Source organism: Zea mays, chromosome 4 (assembly GCF_902167145.1).
Source record: "Zea mays cultivar B73 chromosome 4, Zm-B73-REFERENCE-NAM-5.0, whole genome shotgun sequence".
NCBI classification, from domain to species: Eukaryota; Viridiplantae; Streptophyta; class Magnoliopsida; order Poales; family Poaceae; genus Zea; species Zea mays.
In genome coordinates, this window is record NC_050099.1 from 204,636,052 (window position 1) to 204,660,033 (window position 23,982).

At 44.2% G+C, this 23,982-nt stretch overlaps 1 protein-coding gene and 1 long non-coding RNA gene across 2 annotated transcripts; both read right to left on the reverse strand.

Moving 5' to 3' along the window:
• Positions 1–17,468: 17,468 nt before the first annotated feature.
• LOC103655848 (rRNA processing protein 36 homolog) lies at positions 17,469–21,729 on the reverse strand. Its single transcript, XM_020551931.1, has 4 exons — positions 21,478–21,729; positions 17,812–17,929; positions 17,655–17,701; positions 17,469–17,567 (listed from the first exon to the last, which is right to left on the reverse strand). The coding sequence occupies exons 1-4, from the start codon at positions 21,487–21,489 to the stop codon at positions 17,469–17,471; spliced, it is 276 nt and encodes a 91-aa protein (XP_020407520.1). The 5' UTR covers positions 21,490–21,729.
• Positions 21,730–21,738: 9 nt separating this feature from the next.
• Positions 21,739–22,323, reverse strand: LOC103654481 (uncharacterized). The gene is made up of 3 exons (XR_002268871.3): positions 22,189–22,323; positions 21,890–22,072; positions 21,739–21,804 (listed from the first exon to the last, which is right to left on the reverse strand). It is a non-coding gene; the product is annotated as an uncharacterized lncRNA (long non-coding RNA).
• Positions 22,324–23,982: the final 1,659 nt, after the last annotated feature.

A 23,982-nucleotide genomic window follows, 5' to 3' on the forward strand; every position in this document is an offset into this window, starting at 1 on the left:
TCGGTTCTTGCAAACCTACTCCCCGTTGAGGTGGTCATAAAGATCGGGTCTCTTTCAATCCTTTCCCTCTCTCAAACGGTCACTTAGACCGAGTGAGCTTCTCTTCTCAATCAATTGGGACACTTAGTCCCCGCAAGGACCACCACACAATTGGTGTCTCTTGCTTTGATTACAAAGATCTTGGGAACAAGAAATGGGGAAGAAGAAAGCGATCCAAGCGCAAGAGCTCAAAAGAACACGACAAAACTCTCTCTTCTAGTCATTATTGCTTTGAGTGGAATTGGGACTTGGAGAGATTTTGATTCACTCTAATTGTGTCTTGTATTGAATGCACTAGCTCTTGTATTGAATGTGTTGGCTGAAAACTTGGATGCCTTGAGGTGTTGGTGGTTGGGGGTATTTATAGCCCCAACCACCAAAGTGGCCATTGGGGAAGGCTACTGTCGAAGGGCGCACCGGACAGTCCGGTGCGCCAGCCACGTCACCCAACCGTTAGGGTTCGACCGTTGGAGCTCTGACATGTGGGGCCACCGGACAGTCCGGTGGTGCACCGGACAGTCACTGTTCATTGTCCGGTGCGCCATCTGCGCCTGCTCTGACTTCTGCGCGCGCAGTCCGCGCACTGTTCACCTTTTGCAGACGACCGTTGGCGCTGTAGCCGTTACTCCGCTTGGCACACCGGACAGTCCGGTGAATTATAGCGGAGAGGCAATCCCAGAAACCCGAAGGTGACAAGTTCGGAGTTGATCTCCCTGGTGCACCGGACACTGTCCGGTGGTGCACCGGACAGTCCGGTGCGCCAGACCAGGGCTGCCTTCGGTTGTCTTTTGCTCTTTTTATTTGAACCCTTTCTTGGACTTTTTATTGGTTTGTGTTGAACCTTTGGCACCTGTAGAACTTATAATCTAGAGCAAACTAGTTAGTCCAATTATTTGTGTTGGGCAATTCAACCACCAAAATTATTTAGGAAAAGGTTTGACCCTATTTCCCTTTCAGTTAGCGCGCCTTAAGCCCCCTCCCCGTGACCGGAATGCCTCGCCGGAGTTCCTCCGGTCCGCCCGAGACCTTCTCCCCACCGTTCTCCCCTCTCTGCCCTCGGATTCGTTGCCTCTTCCCCACCATTGAGTTCGCCGTGGCGTTCTCTCCCTCTCTGCCCAATCCCGCTGACCCCGGAACCCCCTAGCTCACGCCTGCCTCAACTCCAGCAACCTCACCGCTGCGGAGAGGAGTAGCGCCGCCCGCAGCCATTCACCCCTCCCCGGTCTGATCCCCTCCGTCTGATCCTGATCGCACGGACCAGATCGCGGGATACCGCTTCGCGCACGCGCGCCCTGCGCCCCTGGCCCGCTTGTCAGCGCTCAAGTCCCCTGGCGCTAGGCCCGCTCGGTCAGTGCGCCCTCCCCCTCTGTTGCTGACGCCCCTGGCCCGCCTGTCAGCGCTCGCTCGCCCGCGCGCGTGCCCACGGCTGCAGATCTAATCTCAGTCGTTGGTTTTAGATCTGATGGTTAGATTCACCCGATACCCCTTCGCGCGGTAGTTTTATTAAAGAGACCCTCGGTTTGTTTAGAATCAACCCGCCGTCCCTGGTTTTTCGCGCGCAGACCCCTGTACTCTTGCAGATTGAACCCTGGACTTTTAAATATTCACAAAATTATACCTAATTTCATATTTTGAATTCCCAAACTTGTTTATTTCATATCTTTTGCATATGAACTCCAAATTTAGTGATTCAAATTGCAAAATGTTCATAGTTTTATTGTCTATTCAAATAAATAAGTTCTAGCTAGTGTCTGCACATTCTAATTTTTATGTTTAAGTATGAACTAATGTAGGTGTAGATTTGTTTATTTAATAAAATAAATAAAAGGAAAACCCTAGAGATTAAAACATGCTTAATCTTGTGAGATTAATAATGTGTATTAGATGGATTCCTCTCTGTTCTAATCTTTAGGTCACAATAAAATAAATTGAACTATGTTATGTATTTGTGAGTAACACTTAGAGAAATAATAATCTATTTCCAAATGAGGTTAGTTTATGTTATAGTTTATGTTATACTTTAAAATCATTATCCCTTATGTAGTATTGTGTCTTTTAAGATGCATTCCTATGTTTGTACATGTTTGGTGTGCTGTTCATTTGTACTTTCCAAATGTATTGAATGCATGCTCGCTTTATTTAGACAACGAGCAGTCCGAGGTTCCTGAGTGTGTTGTTGGAGACCTCCCTGAGCAACAACCTGGTGAAGGCAAGTGTCCTCTGACCTATTATGTCCTACATACTCTATAATTCACTGTCTCGCATTACATTATCTAAATCTAAGGATTGACTAGTTTGTATGTACCTTATCCTTGTTTACCTTTTGGGTTATCATGGTTAGCATTTTTGCTATTGTCTTAACTTTAATCAATGAACATGATGTGAACATTTATGATACGATATTGTTATCCTGATTATGTTGATGATCTTGTGATACTCTAGGGGGCTCAGGCCTTTTTCCTGAGTACCTCTCTGTAAGGACCTGTTCGTGGAGTGACCACCTGGGATAATAGTGCAACCATGAGGGTGGAATGGGACGCCCTTAGCTAATTAATTAGATGAACCTGGGGGTGTAGTTGGCTTTGCCGGAGGGCCGTCAATGGGGGTCGGGTGTCACACCCGGTTTTAGAAGGCAAACCGAATGCGAACCATGTACGTGCCAGGATCAGCAACTCGCGTACACAGCGGTTACATAACTGTACATCATCACACAGTGTTCAAATAATAATATAAAAGAAGGTATAATAGTCGATTACATCATGATGTCTGAGACATCTATCCACATAGTCTTTAACAATTATCAAAGTGCGGAAAAGAAACGTAGATACACACGACCTTCATAGGCAGCCGACTGGGGGTTTGCCGCTAATCCACGCCTATGACTCATCGTACTCTTGGAACTCTTGGAAGTCCTTCTCCACGACTTCATCCTCACCTGAGCAGTAGTTGCAACGCGGACAACCTGGGGGGGGGGTTTGGTGTGTAAAGCAAGGGTGAGTACACATCAACATACTCAGCAATATGTCCTGTTTGGCTGTAGTGCACTAGCTTTATGTGGAGTTTAGTCAAGCAGTTACTTTTAGTTGGTCAGGTTATTATTACTAGTAGAAAGCCAGGTTTTAGCATTAACCCAAGTTATTAACCCAATGTACCATTTCCAAATGGAAAGAATACCACTTACCATTACCATAGTCATAACCAAAACCATCATCCTCATCACCACCTGTAAACCAAACATATCTGATCAAGTATCTCTAATCAATGGAGCTCCCTTGGCCGCTCATAACCGCGAGCACGGCTGATATATCAGTTTCATAACACTCTACAGAGGTTGCACACTTTACCCACAAGCTGTGATTCCCTCTTGCCTCGGGCCGATCAAACCATTAGACACTACCAAGGTGAATAGGCAGTGTTTCACTACGTAGCCTTTACAAAGATTTCCTGAGGTTGTAGCCGCCCGTTAGGTTTCCTAAATACACCGCACTCCTCCCAAAGGGGCGAACCAACCTTGGCAGAGCGAACCGCATACACCGAGCCCCATTAACGGCACGACGACGAAGCAAACTACACCCCAGTTCCTCTAATTATTCAGCTAAGGGTGTCCCACTCCACCCTCATGGTTGCACTGTTTTTCCGGGCGGTCATCCAACGAACCAGTCCTTACGGAGAGGCACTCGAGAAACACCTCGAGTCCCCTTAAAGGCCACAAGTATATCATCATAATCAAAAGGGAAAACATCATACCATAGATAATCTCATCATGTTCATTGATAAATGTGAAGCACTAGCATATGGCTAAACCAAAATAACCCAACCAGCATAGGTAAACAAGGACAAGATAAACAAAAGCTAGTCAATCCTTAGGTATAATTGTGTCAATGCGGGGAGTGAATTATAAGAATGAGTAGGACATAGATGGGTCAAGGGAAACTTGCCTTCACCAACTAGCTGCTGCTCAGGGTCTTCACCTGCAATTCCTTCGGACTCCACCAACTGACCGTTATATATACGAGTTCAAACATACATTTCATACATTTAATACAAAAGAACAGTACACAATACAATAGAATATTATAAATAAACAGACACTCGGCGCAGGGCTCACACCTACGACAAAGCGAGAAAGAGAGAGTAACGGTCGAGGCTACGGTCGAAGAGCGATCACGTCACACGATTATAAATCAAAATAATCGTCTAAACAGAATGGTATTAATTTGGCCATCGTGTTATGCATCGGGTAAAGTCATGTTCCATGTTTAATCATTATGAACGGATCAAAGTAAATTTAAAAGGATTGTCGCGTGGCGAAGCGCGCGACACAGCACTTAGACTGAATTAAGAACAAAACGACTCGTCGCACGATGGGGCGCGCCACGAGACACCTGAACTAATTATGAAAATAACGTCAAACATCGCGCGACGAAGCGCACGACGGCATACGTCATCCAAACTGAATTTAAAACGAAGCGTAGCGCGACTAGACGCGCGACGCCGCACATTAAATAATCTGAAATTAAAAAGGATCGTCGCGCGATGAAGCACGCGACGGAACACATTAATAGAATCTGAAATCAGATTGATTAGTCGCGCAACAAAGCGCGCGACGCAGCATGTTAATTGAACAACATTTAAAATTAATTAAAACCCAAAATCAATCACCGCGCGCGTGGGGCTACGCGCGTGGGATCACGTTGCGCGTGCCGGGGACACGCGAGGCCGCGTGAGTCACGCCAGGGGCGCGCAGCCGCGTCGGGGACAGGGTGGGCGTCGTCGGGGAGGGGCCGAGCAGGGGGGTCACCGCCGGGGCCGAGCAGGGGCGCGCGGGGCCGGGTAGGGGAGGGGCGCCGCTAGGGGGCCGCCAGGGGCGCCGGGCAGGGGGCGTGCGGGGGGGGGGGGGGCTGGACCGGGGGTCGCGAGGGCTGCCTCCGGGGGGGCGCACAGGGGCGCCGCCAGGGGGCCGCGAGGGGCGCCACGAGGGGGGCGCGGGAGGGCGCGCAGAGAGCCGCCAGGGGCGTGCGAGGGAAGAAGGAAGGGGAGGGGGAGGGGAAGAGAGAGAGGGAGAGGGGAGGGGAGCTCACCTCGGGGTCCAAATCTGGCGATCACTGTCTCCAAAACCTAGGACACCACGGGGGAGAGAGAGAGAGGTGGAGGAGAGGAGGTTGCTGCGCGAGAAAATTGAATGAGAGAGAGATAAAAGGGAGGGGGCGCGCGCATGGGGGGAGGGGCAGGGGCGCCAGGGGCGCGCGGGCCAGGGCTAGGCCGAGCTGGGCCAGGTCGGGCTGGGTCGCACCGTGGGTCAAAATCCCGCGGCACGCACAACCACAGATCGGAATCCAAACGCGAAACGAAAACCGAAACGAGACTAGACAAACACGCGATTAAACACGACATCAAAAAAAATATGCCTCGGCATGATGCAACACCCATGACAACTTAGGTTTTTGTTTACACGCAACACGGACACCAGTCGCTATACTGCTTTGAAATTGGGAAGAAGGAGCGAAACGAAAGAGAAAAGAGAGTAACGCCTGAATTTGGTGAGTATTAAAGAAGAAAAATTCTACCCCCAAATTCAGGGCGTTACAAACCTATCCCCCTTAAAAGAATCTCGCCCTCGAGATTCAAGGTTAGCCAGCAAAGAGTTCAGGATACTTGGCCATCAGATCATCTTCACGCTCCCAGGTTACTTCTTCCTCGGAGTGGTGACCCCATCTGACTTTGCACATTCTGATAGTTTTCCTCCGGGTGACTCTGTCTGCAGTCTCAAGAATCTGCACTGGCTTCTCTATGTAGGTCAAGTCTTCCTGGACTACTAGACCTTCCACTGGCAACTGTTCTCCGGGCACACGCATACACTTCTTCAACTGAGACACATGAAAGTAGGGCTGGAAACGAGCCAAGCCGAGCTTGGCTCGGCTCGGTGCGGCTCGGTGCCTGAACGAGCTTGGCTCGGCTCAGCTCATCCATTCCACGAGATGGCGAAAGAGGCTCGGCTCGGCTCGACCTTGGCTCGCGAGCCGGCTGACGAGCCATATTCTGGTATTTATCGTTGCATTATTTGGTGAATTAACATTATATAAATTTGAAATATAGAATCATCATTCAACATTATGAGTAATTTAAATTATAAAGTGTAATATATTCATCATCAAAGACTAAAAATGAGCTATTATCCATAAAATTATCTAATATTCATTATTATTCCATAAATTGATCATTTTTGCAAGGCTCGCGAGTCGGCTCGCGAGCTGGAACGAGCCTGCTCGGCTCGGCTCGCTGGAAAAACGATCTCAAAGAAGGGGCTCGGCTTGGCTCGTTCGAGGCTCGCGAGCCGTTCTGAGCCGAGCCGCATCGAGCTCGAGCCGACTTGCGAGCCTCGAGCTTAATTTCCAGCCCTACATGAAAGACATCATGCGCCACTGACAAACCTTCTGGTAGACTGAGCTGATAGGCCACTTCTCCACGCTTTGCGAGAATCTGATACGGACCAACATAGCGGGGTGCTAGCTTGCCTTTGACTCCAAATCTTCTGACTCCTCTGATAGGTGATACCTTCAGATAGACAAAATCTCTGACTTCAAAACTTAGTTCCCTCGTTCTTGTGTCTGCATAACTTCACTGCCTTGATTGTGCTATCTTCATGTTCTCTCGAACCATCTTGATGTTCTCTTCAGCTTCAAGCAAAATATCTGGTCCAAACACTTGCTTTTCTCCAGGCTGATCCCATTGCAACGGAGTTCTACAACTCTTTCCATAATGCGCCTGAAATGGTGACATCTTCAAGCTAGTCTGGTAACTGTCGTTATAGGAGAACTCTGCATAAGGTAACCTCTTGTCCCATCCGGACTGATCTTGCAACGCACAAGCTCTCAACATATCTTCAAGGATTTGATTAGTTCTTTCGGTCTGACCATCTGTCTGTGGATGATAAGCTGAACTGAAATTCAGATGTGTACCCAAGGCTTCATGCTACTGCTGCTAGAAATGAGAGGTGAACTGCGTTCCTCTGTTTGACACTATCTTCTTTGGTACACCATGAAGACAAACGATCCGGGACATGTACAATTCCGCCAATACTGCACTGCTGTAACTGGTCTTGACAGGTATGAAGTGGGCTGACTTGGTTAAGCGGTCCACCACTACCCAAATGGAATCGTAGCCGGCTCAAGTGCGAGGCAATCCAACTATGAAGTCCATCCCAATTTCATCCCATTTCCACTGAGGAATTCACAACGGTTGCAACAATCCAGCTGGCCTCTGATGCTCTGCCTTGATCCTTTGACAACTATCACATATTGCTACATGCTCTACGATCTCCCTTTTCATTCCATACCACCAGAATTTCTTCTTCAGATCCTGATACATCTTCTCACTTCCAGGGTGTATAGAATAAGCTGACTCATGAGCTTCCTTGAGGATCAACTCCCGAATGGACTGGACATTGGGAACACACAAACGGTCCTTGAACCATACCACACCTTCTACATCTTCCCGAAAATCTTTGCCTCTTCCTTCTAGAAATAGCTGCCGGATTTCACTGATCTTCTCATCATTCTTCTGCGCTTCTTTGATTTCCCGCTCTAAAGTGGGCTCTAACTCAACTGTCACTCCTCACAAGTTGTTCAGAAATCCGAGGCTCAACCTGTCAAACTCTTTAGCCAACTCATAAGGCATCAGATGAGCGACCATCATATTGACTTGACTTTTCCTGCTCAAAGTGAAAGGGAAATAGGGTCAAACCTTTTCCTAAATGATTTTGGTGGTTGAATTGCCCAACACAAATAATTGGACTAACTAGTTTGCTCTAGATTATAAGTTCTACAGGTGCCAAAGGTTCACAACAAACCAATACAAAGATAAAAGAAAGGGTTCAAATCAAAGGAGCAAAGAAAACCGAAGGCTACCCTAGTCTGGCGCACCGGACTGTCCGGTGCACCAGGGTGGATCAACTCCAACTTGCCAGCTTTGGGTTTCTAAAAATGGCTCTCCGCTATAATTCACCGGACTGTCCGGTGTAGCACCGGACTGTCCGGTGTGCCATGCGGAGTAACGGCTACTGCGCCAACGGTCGAGTTCAACGGTCGGCTGACAATGCTACAATGCGGACTGCGCGTAGAAGTTAGAGCAGGCGCCAGAAGGTGCACCAGACTGTCCGGTGGCCCCACATGTTAGAGCTCCAACGGTCGAACCCTAATGGTTGGGTGACGTGGCTGGCGCACCGAACTGTCCGGTGCGCCCATCGACAGCAGCCTTCCCCAACGACCACTTTGGTGGTTGGGGCTATAAATACCCCCCAACCACCACACTTCAAGGCATCCAAGTTTTCAGCCAACACATTCAATACAAGAGCTAGTGCATTCAATACAAGACACAATTAGAGTGAATCAAAATCTCTCCAAGTCCCAATTTCACTCAAAGCAATAGTGACTAGAAGAGAGAGTTTTGTCGTGTTCTTTTGAGCTCTTGCACTTGGATCGCTTTTCTTCTTCCCATTTCTTCTTCCTAAGATCTTTGTAATCAAAGAAAGAGACACCAATTGTGTGGTGGTCCTTGTGGGGACTAAGTGTCCCAATTGATTGAGAAGAGAAGCTCACTCGGTCTAAGTGACCGTTTGAGAGAGGGAAAGGGTTGAAAGAGACCCGGTCTTTGTGACCACCTTAACGGGGAGTAGGTTTGCAAGAACCAAACCTCGGTAAAACAAATCATCGTGTCACTCTCGTTATTTGCTTGTGATTTGTTTTTTGCCCTCTCTTTCGGACTCGATTATATTTCTAATGCTAACCCCAGCTTGTAGGTGTGCTTAAACTTTATAAATTTCAGATTTGCCTATTCACCCCCCCTCTAGGCGACTTTCACAAAGTATCTGCCACTACGTTCGCTTTGCCTGGATGGTAATGAATCTCCAATTCATAGTCTTTGATCAACTCTAACCATCTTCGTTGCCTCATATTCAGCTCTGACTGAGTGAATATGTACTTCATACTCTTGTGGTCTGTGTAGACATCACACTCCTATCCGTACAGATAGTGCCTCAATGTCTTCAGCACATGAACCACTGCTGCCAACTCTAGGTCATGGATCAGATAATTCTTCTCATGAACCTTCAGCTGTCGGGACAAGTAAGCTACAACTCTCCCCTCTTGCATCAACACACATCCCAAACCAGTGTAACAAGTGTCGCAATATACTGAGAAGGGCTTGTGCACATCAGGCAAGACTAAGACAGGCGCTGTGGTCAACTTCACTTTTGGCGCTTCAAAGGCTTCTTGGCATTTCTGGGTCCACTTGAACTCAACTTTGTTGCCTAGCAAAGCTGTCATCGGTTTCGCAATCTTCGAAAACCCTTCAATGAATCGCCGATAATATCCGGCCATTCCAATGAAGCTCTCGATTCCTCGAGCATCTGTTGGCGCTTTGCAGTTTAGAATGTCTGCCACTTTCTTCGGATCCACGGATAATCCATCTTTGTTTATTATGTGACCCAAGAACAGGACTTCATTGATCCAGAACTCGCACTTACTCAACTTTGCATACAGCTGGTGCTCTCACAATCTCTGCAATACCATCTTCAAATGATCCACATGTTCTTCCTCACTTTGAGAATATATAAGAATGTCATCAATAAATACCACCACAAACTTGTCAAGATAATCCATGAATACATTGTTCATCAGATTCATGAAAAAGGCTGGTGCATTCGTTAGACCAAAGGACAACTCATACAACCCATACTTGGTAATGAATGCCGTCTTCGGAATGTCTGAAGGTCAAATCCTGAGCTGGTGATAACCTGACCTCAGATCTATCTTTGAGAACACGCTGGCTCCTCTCAACTGGTCGAACAGATCTTCTATTCTGGGCAAGGGGTACTTGTTCTTGATTGTGACCTCATTCAAAGCTCGATAATCGATGCACATCCTCCTAGTGCCATCTTTCTTCTCCACGAACAGAACAGGGGCGGCCCAAGGTGAGGTGCTTGGCCTTATATAACCTTTCTCTGACAGCTCGTCGATCTGCTTCTTGAGTTCAACCAATTCTGGTCCAGATACTCTGTAGGCTCTTTTAGAAATGGGCGCAGTGCTAGGAAGAAGCTCTATGGCAAACTCAACTTTCCGCTCAGGTGGCATACCTGGTAAGTCTTCCAGGAACACATCTGAGAATTCGGACACAACCTTGATAATCTTGAGTGAATCTGGCTCCTTGCTATCATAGCCATCTGATGAAAACCTCCTTTCCTTGGCTCAGGTGAGATTAACTCGACTACCACTTCTTCTCCTAGTGGGGACACCAACTTAATTATCCTCTTATCACAACTGAAATTGCTTGATACTTATCTAGCCAATTCATCCCAAGGATGACATCTATTCCCTGAGTACCCATTACTATGAGATTAGCGGGAAACACTATCCCCCTTATTTCCACACTTACATTCAAGCAAATGCTATCGGCTCAGATTCTACCACCGGCTGAGTCAATTTGGATGGGGGTTGACATGGTAGTTATTGGAAGATTATGTGGTTCTACCCATGATGCAATAATAAATGAATGCGTTACTCCAGTATCAAATAACACTTCTGCAATATGGGAGTCAACTGGAAACATACCTAGTATCATGTCAGGTGTTTCTTGAATGGCTTCAGCTTCCAAATGATTTAGTCTCCCATGGTTGTAGCGCGGCTAGGAGCCGTTGCCTGCTCCAGGCTGGGGCACATTCTGCTTTGCTAGGGCACTAGGGCCTGACTGCTGCTGGGTTGCCTTCTTCAGACATTGCATCACCCAATGGCCTTGCTCTCCACAATGGAAACATGCTCTGCTTCCGCCTTGGACTGAGGCTGCTTGACTGCTCTGGTTGGTTGCTGGGGCAGGGAGGCGAGGTGCCTGCTGATTCTGCCTCTGGAACTGACCTCCTCCTGACTGATTGTTCTGGAAATTCTACTGCTGGTGCTGGGGGTACTGCCTCTGAAACTACTGCTGAGGCGGACGCTGATTCTGTTTGAACTACTGAGGCGAGTTACCTGAGAAACGGGGGCAATTGCTGCTTTCAGGCTAAGGTCCACCAATCTTACGCTTGTGATCCTCCATCTCCTTGCGCTTCTTCTCTGTCATGATCGCTCTGTCGATCAGGTGCTAAAATGTGGGGAAGGTATGATTCATCAGTTGATAGTGCAAGGGATCGACTAGGCCTCTCAAGAAACGGTACTGCCTCTTGGCATCTGTGTTGACATCTTCAGAAGCATAGCGGGACAGCTGCAGAAACTTGTCACGGTACTCACTGACAGACATAGGCCCTTGTTTGAGCGCCAAGAACTCCTCCTTCTTCACTGTCATCAGACCTGTGGGAACATGGTTGTTGAGGGCCTTTTTCGGCTTCCGAAGGTCCTCAAAAATATGATTTAACAATGTTTCTGGAGTATGATACATGAACAGGTACCTTCGGACTTAGGTCAAAACCATAGTGTGAAGAAGCACAAAGAATACGAAGGATGGCGCAGAGCCGAAGCTATGTGCAAGGGAGCTTCGGCGTGATAACAGAAAAGGGAACCGACTTAAAGGGGAAAAGGCTATTTAGACCCCGATGGATTATTATAGAGTTATTAGCAAATGTAAAGGGCATGGGTGTAATTTTACATGGGCTGCGTCCTGTGCCTATAAATAGATGAACAGTGCTCCCGTACTGTTCACGCTGACTTGGCATTTGCTTTTGCGTTACGCTTGTACTCTTACCTTCTTTCAAGCCGAAGGTACCTTTGCAACTGGTTATCATTTCTATTTTTCCTTAAATAATGAAATAGAAATGAATTGATGGTAATAAATAACTGTTTGTATTATCTTTTATATTCCATATGTTTCTTTCCTCGTTTATATGTTGCTTTGACGAAGGTACATCCTTCACAGCCTTCGTCCGAAAATCATTATCTCCCAAGGGAAATAATGCTTCAAAGGACGAAGGACTTTAATGTTTAACATTCTCTGTGTTGCCTTGTTCTTGACTCATAGCATTTGAGAACAAGTCCCCAACATTGGCGCCCACCTCCGGTGAACCCTTTTCGATCACTTTCGGCAAGCATCGACCTTTGTCATGCCGCCAAAGAAAGCTTGAGCAACAGGGACTGCCGCTTTGCAGCCGCTGGACCCGAACCAGGAGACCCTTTCTCTTCGGGAGGCCTGAAGCCAGAAGAGGAAAGCCACCAGTCCAACGCCTCAGGAGGACGATTTGGACCAAGAGATCAGGAATATGGAGATGCTTTATCAGCAAGTGCAAAGGAGGAAAAGATGGCTCGGCTAGCTAACCTGCAAAGGCAGATAGACGAAGCCACTGAAGAGGTTCGTCATCTTGCTCAAGATGAACAAAACCGAAGGCCTCAGCACAGAGAGCTTCACCAAGAGGGCTTCGTCAACGAAGATGACTGGTATGAGGATTTCCATCATGAAAATTCAGCACACTTGTCTCTGGGCATCTGAGGCATCTAAAGCTGAGGTGGGGGTTGATGCTGCTGCTGCTGAATGGCGGCCAAAGTCTGACCGATGGCTTGAACTGCCTGAGTCTGCATTAAGAACATCTGTTCGATGGTCATCGAGGGCGGTGGTGGCAGCTGCTGTTGGGGTGCCTCATCCTGCGGTGCTGCCTGCTCCTGCTGAGCATGCCTTCCTCCTCTGCGCCTATTGTCTGACATCTGCAGAATGCAATCACGTATCAAAACTGATCTTGCAACTTGCAGCATAATAAAAGATTATAGAATCCTTCCACAATTCTGAACAAATGAACATCTTCACTGATTTCCAACACAGACAAACACAACTTCTTAGATAAAGAGAAAAGTAGAATAAAAAGGCTTTCCAACTAGATAACTAATTTTATAAGCATTATCAAGTAAACCAACGTGTAGGGGATACCCACACTCTGGCGACAGTCATTACAAAGATCCAAATCCATCATAGTTCATCATGACAAACATAAAAACACAGGATAAGCAAACTACCCTGTCTAACTAAGAGTAACTAAGAGTAAGACTAAGACTATAACTTCTATATTTTTTAAGAATTAATTACAAGATCCGACGCTGACGATATATGGTTCTAAATTTATCTTGGTCCTGCAGTCGGGGTTACCATAAGCATGGTGTCCATGCTGAGGTGAGCGGTACGGGTGCTGAGTCCCAACGGGGGCGGGAGAACCATCCTCTAGGTGACGACGCTCCGCGCGCTTAGCCCGTAATTGGGCGATCTCAGCATGAGCCCTACTCAGCTCATCTAGGGCATGGTCCAGCTCCGTGTTTAGCACGACGGCTAGGTTGACTGTGCTGCTCAACCTAGGATTGTCCTCACCGATAGGTGAGACAACCACGCCTCCTATGCTGCCCGATGGTAGGCGGGGGTAATACTTCAGGTTAAGACCATTGGCTACCCCACTGAACATTGAGCAGTAGTGTGAAAGCGCACGCCGTGCGGTATCTTGCATGGTCGCCTCAGCTGAGTCCCGCTCAGAAATAGAGTAATGCTCTGAGCAGACCTCCACACCCCGGAAAGGTTCCACACAAACCAATAAAAGATTGAAGTTAGGGATCAAATTCAAAGGAGCAAAGAAACCGAGTGTGCTCTGGTTTGGCGCACTGGACTGTTCGGTGTGCCACCGGACAGTGTCCGGTGCACCAGGACCGTACATAGTCCAACGAGCCACTCTCGGGTTTCTTCAGGCGCACTCCGCTATAATTCACCGGACTGTCCGGTGTGCCACCGGACTGTCCGGTGCACCAGCAGAGTAACGGCTATCCAGCGCAACGGTCCACTACAACGACACCGTGCAAATCTACAGTGCGCGCAGAAGTCAAAGCAGTCGTCAGAGGCGCACCAGACAGTGAACAGTGCCTGTCCGGTGCGGAACCGGACTGTTCGATGCCACTAAAGGACAAAGCCTCCAACGGTCAGAAGCTCACGAACCCTAACGGTTGGGTGACGTGGCTGGCGCACCGGACAGTGTCCGATGGCGCACCGGACTGTCCGGTGCGCCCATCAACAGCAGTCACCCCAACGGTTTTTTGGTGGTTGAGGGCTATAAATACCCCCCAACCACCACCACTCCAAGCATTCAAGTTTTCTGAGGTTCTCATTCAATACAAGAGCTAGTGCATTCACTCCTAGACACAATTCAAAAGAATCAAAGCCTCTCCAAGTCCCAAATTCATTCTAAACAACTAGTGACTAGAGAGAGTGTTTTGTTCGTGTTCTTTATGCTCTTGTTGCTTGGATCGATTTCTTCCTTCCTCATTCTTGTTCCCAAGTGAATTGTAATCAAAGAAAGAGACACCAAGTGTGTGGTGGTCCTTGTGGGGTCTAAGTGACCCATTTGATTAAGGAGAAAGCTCACTCGGTCTAGGTGACCGCTTGAGAGAGAGAAAGAATCGGTCTTTGTGACCACCTCAACGGGGACTAGGTTCTTTAGAACCGAACGTCGGTAAAACAAATCTTCATGTTCATCCGCTTTATTCCTTGGTTGATTTGTTTTCCCTCTCTTTCGGACTCGAATTCATTTCTAACGCTAACCCCGGCTTGTAGTGTGTGCTTAAGTTTATAATTTTCAGATTCCGCCTATTCACCCCCCTCTAGGCGACTTTCAGTCACCAGCCATGTTTACGCTCTCACCGGTGTGCTCCGCGGGGCGACGCTGCCGTTCCTGGAGTCGAGATAAAGAAGAATGGTGTTCGGCCGTTGGATCGGTGAATGATGGCCGTGTGCCATTGATCTCCCTTTGGACGATGCAGATTAGAGGGTAGAATAACCCTTGGGTCGGATTGATCTGGGCCATCGATCATGTGGTCGAGGGCTAAGATCGTATCTCTACGTGGGGATTTCGGGTCGTGGATCTCGGATCCAAGGACAGTTATTGTGTACCGGTTGAGCCTTTAGCCGATCTAATCCTGACCCCAAAAACATGATCCTGCGGGCAGAAAGTCATGTACCCCCTTTTCAGCCGAGCATATATTCATAAGAGCCCTCGTAAAATTACCAAATAAACCTGCCATCCCTTACTGGTTGAAAACTATTACAGTTTGGTCCTCGGATTGTGTAAAACTGGCCATATACTCTCTATATTTTTGACCCGCAGCGCAACAGTAAATAAAAGGGAACAAATTAGTGCATAAAATTGTTTTTAATAATTCCAGAAGCTTGATTAATTCATATTTAATTCATTTTAACTCCGAATTGACCCGTTCCAGTTGCGTTAGCTTTATAAAAAATATTCTCTATGCAGTAACAACATTAATTATACCATGTCACATACTTTTATAGTTAGATAATTATTTATCCAAGATCTACTAGATTAACTCTTCTAAATCAAAGCTAACATGTACATTATTATAATTTGATTAAAATATAATCTCTGGTCAAGTTATAAATTAGATTAAAGATAAATTAGTTATTTATTTGTCATAACCTTTATGACTTATATTAATCAATAGAGACTAAAATATTTACTGTATAATCACCTACAACTTTAGAATATTATATCTTTTTGACTGTAACTCCGATTCTAGTGGTTCGCAAACCCACGATCTCGTAGCGACGCATAGATCATTATTATGCAGTTTATTCTTATGTTTGGTGTGATGTTAGTTTTTCCTATACCATGTTTGTCTGTATTGCTACGTTTAGCAGTGAGGTCACGAGTCACCTGATGAGCAAGTTGGTACCTGGAATCTCAAGCCCCAGGCAAGTTGTGTCCTTGATTACTTTTATTTACCCAATAATGTTCTTTATAATCATTTATTCATGCATATGTTTAATTTTGATGGGACGCAATAGGTCACCCTAGTCTGGTTATCTTTATACCTTGTTTACCCCTGAACTACTTGGGTAGTTTTGCTATTGCTCTATATGGTTTTGGGTTTAATATTACATTATGTTTATGTTACAATTATACTGTTATTTTATTTATTATTCATGACAAGATCATTATTTTAATTGGAACATGGAGCTTAACTTGAGAAACACGTGCCACCACAAGGGTGGAATGGAACGCCGTTGGCTGACTAACTAGGAAAGCTAGTGGAGGACTACCTTCCCCGATAGGGGCAAGGGAAGTAGGGAGTAGGTGTGTAGGGAGGTTCCCGGGTTGATTTTGCTGCGATGGCGGTCAGACGGGGGATTCCTGCATTGATCTTTCTAAAAACTGTAGCTTGTTTTCTGAAGCTAGTGGAACTTTGTAAAGGCCTCGTAGTGGATCCCTAGCCATTCACCTCGGTAGTGTCTATGGGCCTTGCAAACCCAGACAACATGGGATACACAACTTGTGGGTACAGGGTACAGCCTCTGCAGAGTGTAAAACTGATATACTAGCCGTGCTCGCGGTCATGAGCAGCTCAGGACTCTCGCATGATTAAATTATGGAACTAAATTCAATTTGTCATTTGCATTGCATGGGATTTATTATTAATTTTGTTCTATTATTATTATGGTTTGGTATTTACTTGCATTTAGTAACTGCTAATAAAATTTGACCAACTTATTAAAAGCAATGCTCAGCTTTAACCCCTATTATTGATTAGCCTTACACATCACATGAACTCCCACCTTTGGTGAGTTCATGCACATTATTCCCCACAACTTGTTGAGCGATGAACATAGTGAGCTCACCCTTGCTGTCTCACACCCCATAGGTCAAGAACAGGTATCACATGATGAGGCGCATGGGGGATGTTGCGATGTGTTCGTGAGAGGTTTAGATCGTCGTCTCCCAGTCAACTTTGGGTTGCTGGATCGTTGTCTCCTTACGATGTAATTAATTATTTATTTTGCACAGAACTACTATTATAAAGTAAAGTTGTGACATTCGTTTCTGTACCATGATTCATCATATGTGTGAGACTTAATCCCAGCACACCTGGTGATTATGTTCGCGCCCGGGTCCCTAAAACCCGGGTGTGACATGAAGCTCGTTTAACGCACGAGTTTCCATCGTCTTACATCACACATAAAACACATAGATCTATTTCTTGTCTAACAACAGATAAACTTCCAAACATATAATCGAATAAAGACAAAAAAAACTTCTATGCATAAGATTGAACTAGGAATATGCTCGTGCGTTGCTACGAAATCAATATGTTAAAATACATTTATATGCAAAAAACAAATAATAGTAGAGATGTTGTTGCGATAGTGAAAATGTCAGCTGGAGTAATATATGAACAAATCTGTCAACATATGCAGTGTAGTTGTAACTGAAAATGCAGAGAGTGAAATGAGAAACATAAAAACCCACTGTGGACGCCTGCACTCTATTCTTAAGAACTAGTAGAGATTGTGCACGGAGCTGACGATTGTACGGCTAGGGCAACAAAGTAACAGAGACACTGACTGTCCAGTGTCCAGCCACCATGAGAAGACCGTCCATCATCCTTTCGCTTGCCTCCAGAATCAGGAAACTATTATGCATCTCCACTGCGTTGGTACGACATGAACCGATGATCTTTGGAGGCATTCTTCCTCCGCCGCTTTTCCATGAATGCATCAAGCTTTCCTGCCTCCTGTGAGCAATGAACACAAATTTTATGAACTGAGACAAATACCCCAGTTTTCAAAAAAAAACTCCCAGTAAACCTTGTAGACTTTACCTTGAGCTCGTTGTACTTGTTCATCAGCTTCCTTTCGTGAAGTTCAGCTGGTGAACAAAAAATCAACCATTAGGTTGAGGAAGAGATAGTAACCATTTGATTAGAAGATAGACAGACAGTGAGGAGAGGAAGGAGGTATTGGGATTGAGGAACTCACGTTTCTTCAGATAGCATGGTCGTTTTCTAGCCTTTGTTGCCTCCCTCTCTTTCTTGATATGCTCACACAAGATTTCTGATTCAACGTTCTTTGGAGGATGATACTTCAACTGCTTATCCTGTAGGTAGTTACATTCTAGGAATCAACTAAACCAATCAATCATATTGCTTCCAGAAGCATACAAAGGTCAGCTTTTAAAAGTTCTCTCATAGATGTCAGCTTGTTTCTGGCAAGGCGTAATAGCTAACATCATCTTTAACTCCATCCAGATCAAAAATCACAACTGTTGTCTAGTTTGTGATGCAATAACAAATAATTATATCCACAATATACTTTTAGCGGATAAACATAGATATCCAAGAGTTTCACCGATGATGGATACTCTTTATAGTTTCTAGTGATGCAGTATGGCCAACATTGCCTTTTTGCCTACTAGGACTGAACTGTTGAAGTGAACATAGTCAACATACTTCAATCAACTATCATATATCCAGTGGACAAAAAGTTAACCAAATATGCTATCAGTAAATTAAAATTCACGAAGTTTAGCTCACCAATTATCACAAGATAAGCATCAACCTTTTATGAAAAAAAGATAATTTTCATGGTAATAGCCAACATGTTAAGTATACGTACAATCCACGTGACATGACTCTTCATTTCTCCAATGGCATCTAGGTCCTTAGATTTCTTAATCATTTTTTGGAGTCTCTACAAAAAATTGTGGATAGAATTAGTTTCGTCGAATAGAAACATCTTCTAATCAATGCATTTGAATATGAACACTGAGCTCACTTATTTTTCAGCAGGAAAGTCTTCATCAAATAAGAAATTGTATCTTTTCCTAAACCTGCATACCAACCAAATCGATAAGTGTCAAGAATTCATCAAGCTTACAACTAGTACCAGAATGAACAACCAAATAACACTTGAGGAGTAATGCTTTCAGAAGAAAAATGAATGGAAATACCAACTGGGTGAAATAAGTTAGGGGTCTGAATTCACCCATTCTAATAGGAAGCAAATAAATACATGCTTAGAGCATTAGGCTAAAAACACACTGGAGAACCTCTAATGGTATATCAAGATAAAGCAGAGATTGACAAATAAAAAATGAACCGAATGTGTGTGGACACTAAAGAACAATTACATATGCGGACACTAAAGAACAATTACATATGCATCCGAGTAACAAAGTCTTACCCTTCTTTGTCAACAGATCCATAAACAGGCTCAAATCTTGGATCCCTTCCAACCTATGGGAAAGAACGATATCAGAAATTGATATGAATTTAGAAGACAAAGTGCATAATACAACCTCTAAAGACAGAAAATAAGATGCAGATAAAAGCACTAACTGGAAGTAGAGGAAGTCAATATATAAACTGCATTCTTTCATGATGAATGTTTTCAGTTAATGAACATCGATTCAACATATATCTTTTATGTAATAAATTGAACACAACTAACCTTCTTGGGAACCTGTATCACCTCCCTCAATTTTGGTGGCCTCACTTTCGTGCTTATCTCCATAGGTCTGTTGAAAACACACGCGGACCCATTAGGAACAATGGCCACCGGGAACAACAGAACCCATGAAGGGGCAACAACAGCTGGGCCCTAGGCATCTCCGAACCTCCTCTTGCTAGCCCTGCGAGTTTTCTTCTCCAGCTGATCACCAGCTGCACAAACACAGAAAGGCACGCGCGCGTGTGCCCACCTATTAGAGCCGGAACCAACTACGGCGAGCTAGCGGTGAGGCGCCTGACGCTAGATGTGTACGCACCTGATAGGAGCCGAGGGCGATGTAGGAGCGGAAGACGATGGTGTCGCGCTCAGTGGTGGCGTCGGTGTCGAGGCCCGGGACGTCGATGTTAATGGCTGCCTGATAGGCGTCGAGGTAGAAGAGGTTCCACAGATTGAAGAGCAGGTCGGGGGAGGCCATCGCTGCAATGCAGCAGAAGACGGCAGCGACAAGGCGTGGGTGGGAGAGAGATCCGGGAGGTCAAGGTTGCTCTCGAGTCTAGACTCCGCTCGATCGTCCCTTCGATTCGAGTTGATGCGGGGGACGCGCGGGCCAGTTCGCATCCGCTTGGGCTCCCGCGTCGAGTCCGAGGACGGGTCAGCCGACGACGCCGCCACCGGCGAGGGGATCGGCTTCAGAGGGTAGGGGAGGGCACAAAACAGATCAATTGAATGTCATTGTTGAAGAAAATGAACGGAAGGTCCAAGAATAAGAAAACCACAAGCACGTACAAAACAGAGAGATGAGATAGGCCAGATTCATGCTGATACGAAAAATCTATGTTTACCATTAGCATTAATAACACATTCCATTCCATGATAGAAGAGAGCAGAGAAAGAATAGAAAAACATAAATAACCTTGAACTGATAGGATAGCACACCTTTGTATTGACGACGAACAAAAATTATAACACCAACAGTAAAAAGATCTTAGTAAAGGATGTTTCCTAAGGACTCATACATATTGAACTGAAAGGCCTATTTAGAATCTCGAATTTAAGTGTACATTAATTGGGGCTCAAGTAATAAGCTTTTGACGTGTGGTAAATGCTGAGTTTTTTACAGTAATTTGGGCCCCAAAAATCTAGCAAAATTTCAGTAAAGGCCTTTGTTTAAATGTCTGAATTTCTGGGAAGCCTGTAGCCCTTTGGTCACATCCAATACATTTTTTACCAAACTATAGTCAACAAAGTTCCAGCTAGACAATCATTTAACAAGGTCAGTTGAAGGCACAAACCAAAAATATCCCAGGTCCATATAGAAAAAGGGTCAAAACCATTTTAGCTTTCTTATAAAACCATTTGCAGCAATCCAAGTATGGAACATTGTGAATAACTCAAACCATTCAATTGAAAATGCAAGCCACAAAACAAATATATGCAGAAAAGGCCATTTGAGTGGTAGGTCATGCTAAATTTTATATTACTTGAATACCAGTAAGCTACATACTAAACAGAAAAGTGCCTCCGTTCTCGAATATTTGTCGTCCGCTAGTTTATTTTTTAACTAAAACGTGACAAATAAAAAAAGGGAGTAATATAAAAAGATAATACTAGTGTAAACTATGTAGCATAAGCAAACTATATGAGTAAATTGAAACTGAAACTATAAAAAGGTAATGCTACGGTAACAAGTATGGCATCTGTGGACAACTGAACATCCCTGTCATATCTTGCCTAGACCCAGTACAGTATTGCACGCTTGATATGTTGCCGCAGTAGACAATCTATTTTCCCATATGCAATGTTATTAAATGTTAGAACATCAAAAAAATTGTCCTAATGTTCATAATAAAAAGACAGCAGACATGTAAGTTCAGAAAAGCAAGACAAGGGGAAAATGCAGGACAAATAGTGCACGGAAGCTAGTTGAGACAACCTAATGTTCATAAGAATTATCTAAGAAAGAAACAAGTAATGGGCGCTATTGGCCTACCATATGCACAAAGCTTCTTATCTATTTGATTGAGGCAACAAAATATAGTAGACAACCGTGCTCTCTATCTCAAAATGGAAAGTTAACACATGTAACTGAAAATGATATGATTATATGAATGGCAAGTATGGCTAATGAGATATTTTATAGTTTTCAGGGTTAAGAAGACTGGTTTAAATATGGTAAATAATCAGTAGAGCGCCTACCCAAACTTGCATTCTCTTTTTCCATCTCAACAATACAAGCTAATCTATCATGAACCTGTCAAGAACATATTGCCAGTTTAGCTCCATAGCAAAACATTATCATAAAAAACTATGATAGTATCTCACATCTAAAAGTTTTTGCGTTGCTTCTTGTTTGAACTTCTTGTCGTACATGAAATAATATAAAAATTAACCTCCTAAAGATGCAAATGCTTACAGACTTATGCCATGCTAGCCAGAAGTTACCATTCTCGGGGTTACCAGCTTCATCACGAGCCGTGTAGTTGAATGGACCCTTCAGTACAACGTCGTACTCCTTTATCAAGTCTAATGTTTAAGTGAACATTCCATTAGTTAGCATGATCTTGTATAATCATATATCACACACTATAAAATTAGGAGGAGAGCAAACCTTGGAAAGTATTGCTTGGTTCACGACCCATCACTTGGCATTCTTTGAGAAATCAATACAAACCATAGAGGCATGTGCAAGCTCTTCCTCTACCACTCTTGCCACATTGTCTGCAGATCGATGGTCCCCAAAACCAGATAACCTTTGGACTAATCTTGGTCCAGCAGCAAGGCCTCTGGCTTCCTATCAAGGTTCTCATAATCAAGATATTAGTCAATTTTAATAATGTAGAGTTCTTCAGCAAGCATTGTGACCTAAAACATAAACTACAACTATATGAGAAGTAACAATATCCTCACCTGAACAAATGACTATACAAGATATTTAACCCATAGGGAACTCTAGGACTGGCCCTGCTTTTTCACCATTGTGTACCAAGAAAAAATAAAGTATTATGAGAACCTTGAAATTCTACCTCACTTGTGCTTATCCAGTCCCCCTAGGCAAACAGACAAGAGTGACAAGTTCAGTACTTCAAGCCAACGACAGTCTCGATTTGTTTTCTAGAAATTGCAATGGAACAATGTATTCTTTTTCATGTTTGTTTATATAGGATAAAAAATCGGGATACAAATATTCTGGGAAAATAGATTGTTTTTTGAGAAGAGAGAAAAATCATGCCTTAAACAGCGTGCAATCAATTCTGACTAAGTTTTTTCTAGAATAGCGAAAATAAACCTGCCAAATTTTTAGCTTACATGTGGTCATCCTCAAGCTTTCCTACATTCTCACAATTTTCACACTTGGACAATAAATGGTTTATTAAAGGATTTTTTAAAAAAGTAAAGAGTCAGTACTACAATTATCAACATCAAAGTAAAGTTATGGTTTTTAAAAATGGAGAAGAATAAAAAAGTAGAAATCTGAAAATATATGAATTACCTTTTTGCTGGTAGCAGTATCTATTGCTTGCTTCAACAAAGACATGATTACTTAATTGACATGCTGCAAAGAAGCACACTTGTACCAAGAAAATGGAACTTGTTTAAAAGTGCTAGTTTTTTTACCTAAGAAATCAAACTGTCAAGTTGGACTGGTACTACTCAGATGCAAATGTGATAGCGTTAGATTGAAAAAAAATCAATCCTTTTAAAGAGAAAGACCATTCATCACCTGATTGATAGTCTTCACTATACTCAGATGTAATTCTGACTAAGCTTTTTCTAAGTCGTCGATGCTATAGTCCTGCAAAGAACAAATGAAATTGCATCTATCAAGATAGTTGATCTGCTATTGGACTCACAATGTGAAAAAACAAAAAAAACGAGCATGACCTGCTTCTGTACATCGAGAGAAAACTGCAGTTTGGCCTATTTTAAAAATCATGTGAAAATACAAATCTGACTCTGATTGCCATGAAAACAGAATTACATCTTCCCCTGATGTGTTGTACACTGAACAGAGAAAAAGGTACAACTTAACCTATTTAACAAAATTAGTTGCAAAACCAAACGCGATGCAAAGTTATCTTCAACTCGATTGTTACCCATTTCCAAAATGAAGGCATCATACCCTACTGGCAGAATTCTTAGCATCTTTTGTTTTGAAGTTGGTTATTGAACAAATTTAGACTGACAGGAAACTACACAATATTGTCGTAGTGTGTGAGGTAGTAGTTCCCACTAATAATGTGAAGACACCATTGTGGTGATATATATGGTGACCCAGTTAACCTTAACAAACAGTAGACTGATAGCTAACACTAATTCGGTCTGAAGCAACCTTACCTGCACTCTTTTTTTGAATAACCAAAGCAGACCAACATGTTGAAACTATCAGTCTGCTTTGTTTATCGCATCAAAACATGTTGATTTTCAAGCAGAGAAAAATTTGCAGAGATAGAAACTTACGTGGTGACAAGGTTGGCAAGTCTCCCTGAGCTCTGCGACAACCCCGAGTTGCTCTAGAACACTTCAGCCGTTGACATGGACACCAATGGAGTCGCCATATACTCTCAGTCTCCGACTTCTCCAACACAAGGCTCACAATTCCTTTCCTGCGGGATGTGAATCAATCAGCAATAGATTGTTTTTGTTGTTGACATGGCAACAAAGTACTTCAGAAATCAAAACTGAACCTAAGGTTTGCCATCC

Coding starts and splice junctions, on each gene's coding strand:
- LOC103655848 (XM_020551931.1), bottom strand. Junction 17,702..17,811: donor ACCATGCTATCTGAAGAAAC/GTGAGTTCCTCA, acceptor TTTGTTCACCAG/CTGAACTTCACGAAAGGAAG. Junction 17,568..17,654: donor ACAAGTACAACGAGCTCAAG/GTAAAGTCTACA, acceptor CATTGCTCACAG/GAGGCAGGAAAGCTTGATGC.